Source organism: Perna viridis, chromosome 11, assembly GCF_037379345.1.
Source record: "Perna viridis isolate PV_CMFRI_1.1 ecotype Kerala chromosome 11, ASM3737934v1, whole genome shotgun sequence".
Lineage (NCBI taxonomy): Eukaryota > Metazoa > Mollusca > Bivalvia > Mytilida > Mytilidae > Perna > Perna viridis.
Genome location: NC_142455.1, coordinates 9,288,031 through 9,295,915, shown reverse-complemented (window position 1 = coordinate 9,295,915; position 7,885 = coordinate 9,288,031). Strand labels below are relative to the sequence as shown.

The 7,885-nt window shown below is 34.8% G+C and overlaps 1 protein-coding gene across 3 annotated transcripts; it reads right to left on the bottom strand.

The window, feature by feature from the left end:
• Positions 1-5,524, bottom strand: LOC148602896 (uncharacterized). 3 transcript variants are annotated; one of them, XM_088551786.1, is made up of 4 exons: positions 5,382-5,521; positions 4,367-4,432; positions 3,290-3,460; positions 1-118 (listed from the first exon to the last, which is right to left on the bottom strand). In XM_088551786.1, exons 2-4 carry the CDS (start codon positions 4,428-4,430, stop codon positions 51-53), a joined length of 303 nt encoding a protein of 100 aa, XP_088407912.1. In that variant the 5' UTR covers positions 4,431-4,432; positions 5,382-5,521; the 3' UTR covers positions 1-50. The 3 variants fall into 3 exon arrangements, with proteins under 3 accessions (XP_088407912.1, XP_088407913.1, XP_088407914.1); XM_088551787.1 differs by lacking the exon at positions 5,382-5,521 and adding an exon at positions 5,238-5,377; XM_088551788.1 differs by lacking the exon at positions 1-118 and adding an exon at positions 1,638-1,705 and having other exon boundaries at positions 5,382-5,524.
• Positions 5,525-7,885: the final 2,361 nt, after the last annotated feature.

Here is a 7,885-nt window from a genome sequence, read left to right as displayed (position 1 = left end):
TTGATGTTGTAAAAAGATTTATTATAGTTAACAGATAGTCTTTATTATCACTATAAATCAGGTTTTGGCATCGTCTCATTAGGATTGAAGCCAACATCATACAGGTTTGGATCAGTGTCTACAAAGAATACAGAGATTTTAAGTGAGAGTTCAGCGAAGAATTAGCTCAAACTTTGTATATAAAATGTGATCGCGTGAAATTCGAATGTTTTCCCTCGCAACCTCTAAATTGATTTAAATTATTGGAAATAAAAAGACTGCATAATATTCACACGATGTAGCAATCATGTGTAGCATTTTTAGCTTTATTACATGTAACTTTCGTTATCCAGGGTACCTATAAAATCGAAACGAAATAAAACGAATCGAAATGAATCTATGAATTGCGAAACGAAACTGTAAAGTACGACGAAACGAAAAGAAGAAAAACGTCAGGAGGCATCAAGGCTGGATTATTTTTGTATTGTCCTTCGATTTGACTCAGTACGATACTGCTTGTAGCGTCGGGCAAAATAAATAAGCCAAAGTAAAAATCTTTAATCAATAACAGAAGACATTTTATTATTTTTTTTCAAGAATTTTGGTCACAGCATGAAACATAATACACAACTGAGGTTGATTAGTATCCATGGACGAAGTCACGAACGGACATACGGACGGCTACTAAAGAAAATACTGTGATAATTTTCATTCATTCAAAAAAACTTCAAAAGATATCTAATGACGACCTCAGAGAAATATTTTTGAAGGGTGTATCTTGTTATATTGCTATGTGTGAACTGTGAGTGGGTTCCTGGTGTAAAGAAACAATTTCAAATGAAATCAACTCCTGACCATTTAACCTGGGAAAATCTAAAGGCCGTCGGCATGATTTTATAGGGTTATTAAATGGTTATTTTCATATTAATCCTGTATTATGTCCAAGTACAATCGTATTGGGTTGAGATCACTTGTATTGGCCCCATTTTATGATCCCTTTATTAACTGACGACTTAAAATAACAGGAGTTATCTGTACAAACCTTTAAATACAGCTCAGTATGACATATTTCCTATAGTCTGTTTCAAACAAAATGGCGGACAAGTTACTTTTATACAGGGCCAGAATTAATACAGGGCATGTGCCCTGTATTAAATTATTACAGGGCAATTGCCCTGTATAAATTATGGTTGCTAAAACCTCCTGTTGTATTAAAGGGGCAATTTACATTGTATTTTAAGTCATCAGTTAATAAAAGACCATATAATATCTTAAAATGTCAACAGCGGGAAATTAGAATTTCGGTATTACACAGGTCGTTCTTTTGAAGCTTGAATGGTAGGTTTATTCAATGATGCGTTCATCGTGATTTTAATTTTTAATGAATGAAATGGTTTCGATTGGTCAGCTATTGACCAACGAAAAACATCACGTTTTATTCAAACATATAATATCCAAATACTTAACGTTCAAAAAAAGCTTTATCTATATCATATTCATTATCTTTGTAAAATGTACCATTTAGCAAGGTATTCGACATCCGTGCGTTAAAAATGACGCATAGTATATTATGAATTCATTATATTATAATTCAACAATATCAAATTGTTGTTTCTTACATCAACGTCATACCTAGATGAAGCATAAATAGGTGATGCAGAAGAAACCATTTTCTATGCATACAGTTCTGTAAGTATCTTAATAGATTTAAGAATCATTTCTGTGTCTGAAAAATAAACTCGATAGATAGCCTAAATACTTCTTTGTACTTTGCCCTACTGAAGCTTGTATAGGGTATATTGGGAGACTGAATATTTCAAGTGCCTTTTTTATTTGAGGGATATGGGATTTTAATAAAAAGATTACTGGGTATGGGATATTTCAACTTTGAAGAAGAAGGAGGCATTCACTCTGCTATGGACATGAATAAGAATAGTACATACTTACATACATACATACATATACATACGTTAATCTTGGTTAATCCTTTTTGAATATATTTATCGCTGTACACATATAAAGCTTGATTTCGTTTCTTTTCTATTTCGTTTCGCATTTAATAGTACCCTCGTTAATGTAATAATAATCAATATTAGTTAATATTAATTTCTTTTTAAAAAAATTTTTTAGCAAATAGTTCATATGGTACAATGTAATATATAGACCGGTTTGTCGCCTCTGAAAAAAAAATATAAGAACCAACCTTCGACCTATATCACCGACCCGTGCAGGTCCGGGTGTCAAAAGAATACGCCTGCAGCAGCGCTAAGCTTGTCGTAAAAGGCGACTAAATAGTGCTCAGAACCCTAGCCGGGGGCTAGGGCGCTCTGCCCACAGAGAAACTGGGATGTGTGCCCCAGGTGGCGGAATGGGGTCCCCCTGGCGTGTTACATGGCTATAATACGGAAAACCTTACCGCAAACCATAGTGGTGCACCGTGTTGGGAAAGGTGCCACGTTCCTCGCAGTTAAAAACCCTACTGTGGTATTATCCCGGAGTAGGAACCATAGGGCTCCGCCACAGGAGGCTAAATTGCCCGACCCTACCCACCTCTCCCTATTTCCAGTGGCAATCAAAATTTCTCGACCCCACTGTCCTTGTGTCCCGTTCCATTTTTCATTTCATCATCATTTCATGTTCATTTTATCATCCACTTCATGTTCATCGCCTTAATATAGCTGGAATATTGCTGTTCGGGCGTTAAACCCCAACAAACAAACCTATATCACCTCTCGGGTGATATAGGAGTGTCGGGTTGATGCAGATTTGTCATGTAAAATTCAGTATATATCGACCGGAAGCTATATCAAACTCGAAGCCATATGTCCCCCGCCGCCGCAAAAAAAAAATAGTTTCAAAAAGTGAATCTGTAGAATATGTCGATTCAAAATGGCGGCGCAACATGGGCAAACTACGTATGGTGACTAACAACCCTACAAAATTCTAACAAAATCTGTTGAGCGGAATCTGAGGAATTGTATCCACAAGTGTGAACGGACGGACGCACGGACACCAGTATTTCTATGTCCCTTTCTGCGTAGCGGCGGATGACGGAACTCTTAAAACTATAAGAAAGCTATATTTTCATATAGTCTAGCTGGCCCGAGTGGTCATAGATGTCACAGATGTATGAGTTCGAGTTCCGCGGTGGAAAAGACAAGAAATTTGTTAGCAAATTTGACAGTTGTAACATCGTAGAGAATTTTCAGACCCTTCTATGCTTACATTATCTTCCCTGTATAAATTTGATTCGCAAAAGTATTTGCTCATCGATTAAATTGAGCTCTTTTGACGGAATGCTTTTTCGTACCCTTTAGATATTTGATACATTTTCTCTCTTTTAGATCCATCGCTTTTTTTCCGTCTCTATATAGCTCTTCTCCTACTAGCTCCTCATCTCCTTCACATTCCTCCTCAGGGGAAATAACTTTTTCACAGTGATCTTGAACATGTTTCCAGCCTTCTTCACATTGCCCCGTAGCTATTTAATGAAAGAAATATTCTTAGATTGATGAAAATTCGTTACAGCGACAACTAACCACGTGTAATTAGGAGGAGGATAATGTAGTAATTCGAAAAGCGATTCAGGAATAGATGATAAACAGTATGAAAACGTGGACATAGTTGAAAACCATTAATATGGTTACACGAAAACTATACCAAATATTGGTTCTACGTGAAAGACAGACCAACATAAATGATAATAATATGGATTTATTTGAATAATAACACCATTGACACATCGGAATGATACAACCTGTAAAAATTCAATGTGACTGTTGCATTGTTGCGTGAAGTAAGCTGCGCGATGTGGAAACTGACATGGCACCTTACGATATAATGAAATCATCCAAAGATGTAAGTTGCAACGAATATTAATCAAAGTACCCAATCAAATGCCAGGATTTTATTATGTTGTGAGGTATATTTATAGTCGATCTTAGGTTCCAGGATGCACGATGTATGTTTCCAGTTATCTCATGCAACGATGCATCGGTAATAATGAATATCAGGTTTTAATAATATGGATATATCTGAATGATAATATGAACAATTCTGAACGATACGATATGAACATGATTATCTGAATGATAACAACATTGACGTAACTAAATAATAACGAAGTGGACAAGTCTGAATGAAATAACAATATGGGCACATTTGAGTTGTAACAAAATGGGCAAGTCTGAATGGTATTAATTAAATAGGGGCATGTATGAATGACAGCAATACGGACACATTTAAATAATAACAGAATGCACACATCTGAATAATACAACATGGATAATAATGATAAAAATATGAACATATATGAAAGATGGAAATATTGACAAATCTTAAAGCGATTACAGTAGAAATAACTATGGGAAAAGAATAATCGTGTTACCTTCAATCTCTACAAATGGGAACACGAGTATCAGGACACTCCATAACAAGATAGTGGTTCTCATATCTAAAATAGATACAATGTTATTAATATTCACCATCCCGTTTTGTTAAGTATTGGTTTTATTTTACCGCAATTTTCCTTCTAACTTTAGGCAAACCCGAGTACTTGGGGAAAAAGGACTTTGGCCAATATGCATAAGTTAATTCTGTATTTAGGATCTTTAAATACGTCACGAATCGAGTTGACATTTGGCCGATTGTAGAATCCCGGGACATTATGATAAAATAGACGAAAACAGTTACCGAAATTTATAAATACCCTTATTGTAATGACATTTTGATCAAAAATACAAAATGAAAATACCAAGCCCAGGGGCGGATCCAGGATTTTAGATTGGGGCGGGGGGGGGGGGGTAAGGGACACAGTTAAAATTTTTTTAAGTTAATTTTTTTAAATATTCTTCTAGAGTGGGTGCAATGTAGATATCTTTTGTGGTAAAATTAGCGAGAAATTAAAGTTTTAACCTAAAACCGCCTAAATTTACCCCTGACAACTCAATTTATATGTGTTTTGTCGCTGAAAAGATCATGTCGCTCAAATTAAAAAAATGCAAAATGTCGCTCAATTCATCATCTCCCTGTATCACCTTCTTTATCATGTTATCATCTTTACGTTTTTGCGTCAGAATAAAATTGAGTTCTAGTCAAAATGTATCATTTCCACCCATCCTGTGTGGCATTCTAAAATACTTGTCTTTTAAAACGTTTTTCTACGTGTAAAACTTTCGCTTATCTGCATGTCCAAATTTTAAAGATTTCTGATTAAGAACACTGTACTGACATGAGTATGGTTTGACTGAAACTCTTACTTGACCATGAGAAAAATTATTAAAAATCCACTTTCTAACACCCAAAAGTGAAGATAAATTTTATAATTCTAAATACAACACAAGCTTAAATTCCATAAAAGACCACCAACGGCCCGAAACGCGTGAAAAGACAAACATACATACCGTCAGGGCGTCAGATGATACCTCACATATGTGACAAAAACTCAGATATCACCTTCAATTCTTTTTTCATCTTTTTGTACAGTTGTTGTAAAGGCGCGGTCTATGACGTCCAAATCTAAAAACAAATCTATCGAACCTATAAGCTTTTTATTGTAAACAAATTGATATTATCATTACCGCCTTTTCTTTTCTTACTTTTATGTCATTGTGATGATATATCTGTGTTTAACTTATAGAGATACAGATGTTCTGTACTATTGTTACTGTGTGGATAAAGTGACATTCGAAATGTAATTAATAACGTCCTCAAAACTGAAAACCAGTATCAATAACATCATATAACAAATCCAACTACTTAATGTATTGATATGGTATGCAATATGATATAATAATATATCACAAGGAAAAACAAATTGATTAAAAAAGTATATGTTTAAGTGTCAGTTTTGTAAGTATCAGGCAGTGGGTGAAACATGGTATGAACAAACCCATCATTTTGATAAGTGTAATTTGACAATTTACATGATCAGAATCAAGGGAAAAAAACAAGATTTTCCATATCGTGTTGCTGCGTTGAAATTGAAATGCACTGTAAATGAACATTTAAAGGGCAGATAACTCTGTCAAAACCTCATTTTTTTCTAACATTTTATTGAAAAATTTACGAGCAAATCCAATGATGCAGAGATCAAATAATGGTCTTTTCAAAGAAAGAAAGCATCCTTGAGCGATATTTTATTGTTAGATCGGTGGGGTTTTGACATGCATGTTTTAGATCTTTCTCATTGTGCCTGATTCTCACAAATACTTACACTTAATAGACTCAGTACATTGAACAGCATCTTAAAGTATTGGTTGATCAACAGACCAGTTGTTTTTATAATTTCATTTTGATATCGACTTGAAGACGTTATACATGCAGTGTTTAAATACAGGAATCTGTAAGAATCAGGCAAGATCGAAAATTAAACGAACAAATTCGACAATTGTAGGCACATAGTTTATGGACTGTTGAAGACGATTTGACATTTCGTTGTCAATAAAGCGAGTTCAAAGTTGCAATAGAAGGGTATGGTAAAGTCAGTTATCTCCCTTTATTTGATGATGAACTTGCAATTCATTTACATGTAATTTATACTTTAATTTTACCAAATTTAGCCATTTTTTTTTTGTTTAGATATCACCACTTTACGATTAAAATACTAAATTTGTGAAAAGTCCGATTAAAATAATGTACTTTTTTAAAACTTAAAAACTGATATTTCTGTTAATCTACGAGATTATTTTCCAAGATTCAGACGTAGATCTTTTAAATGACGCTTTCCTGAAAAGAAGTCATCAGTTTTCCTTGTGATTGACCCCATGCTCAATGTGCTAATTTTCCAAAACTTTTCGATAAGCGCATTGGTAGCAACGGGTTTACCAAAATGGTCACACAATTTAGAGTGATCTCGATGATGTATAGGTTATACTATGCTTAATAATGGTATATGAAAGAGAATTATCGAGGCGAAGCCAAGGGATTTTTTTTTCATAATCATGGTTAACCATGGTATAAACACTTTAGCCTGTACTTCATTTTCGATTGGTTTTTGATGATCAGTGATTGGTGAGTAAATGGGACAGTGACATGTTGAAATAGTTCACTGTGGAAAACATTCATTTGAATGGGAAATATTGTTGTACATGTATTCTTGCATTGAGCATGAAGAGTTAGAGACGATCGTTTGATTGAGGTAAATTAAACGTTCTTTATGTAGGAAACTTACATTCCGATTACAGTATGCTTTGAAGATTTTTATTGAAACATTATAATTTGAGCTATTGCCATCACTTGGCGTCCATTGTCGTCCGTCGTCGTCGTTAACATTTTTATAAAAGCTCTTCTCGTCTGACACTGCTTGACCGATTGAAACCAAATTTGGTAGGAATGTTCTTTGGTGTATCCTGCATAATAACGATGTGAAGATTTTTTATTCGTCGAAAAACATGGCCGCCGTTACTAAAAATAGAACATAGTGGTCAGACAATAGTTTTTCGCATATATCTCCAAAACCGTTAGACAAATTCTGACATAGGGTAAAAGTGTTCAGCATGATGAGGTCTATATGTGGTCAAATTCGTTTTAATCATAGCATATCATAGCTGGGAAGGATCCAGGATTTCAGGATAGGGGGCGTGAATAAAACTGAGGGCCGGACGAAGCAAGGCAAGACAATCTTTCGGGTAGAAGTTGTGAAAAAATAAAGATTTCATTTTACCTCAATTTATAGTCGGGGTCGTCCCATTTGAAAGCTCACCCTAACAGGAGCGTAATCAAAGTTTTGAAAAGAAGGAGGGCAACATGTTTTTCATGCTTCTTCTGTCCAAATTTTGTTTGAAATTAGCAAAGTTTTCTAAATAGAGGGGGTTTAACACGGGACTCATCTGGATCTGCAACTGCGCATGAATTCATTTAAAATGGCGCTTTGATATAGTTGTATCACTTTCAGCTATATCAATGT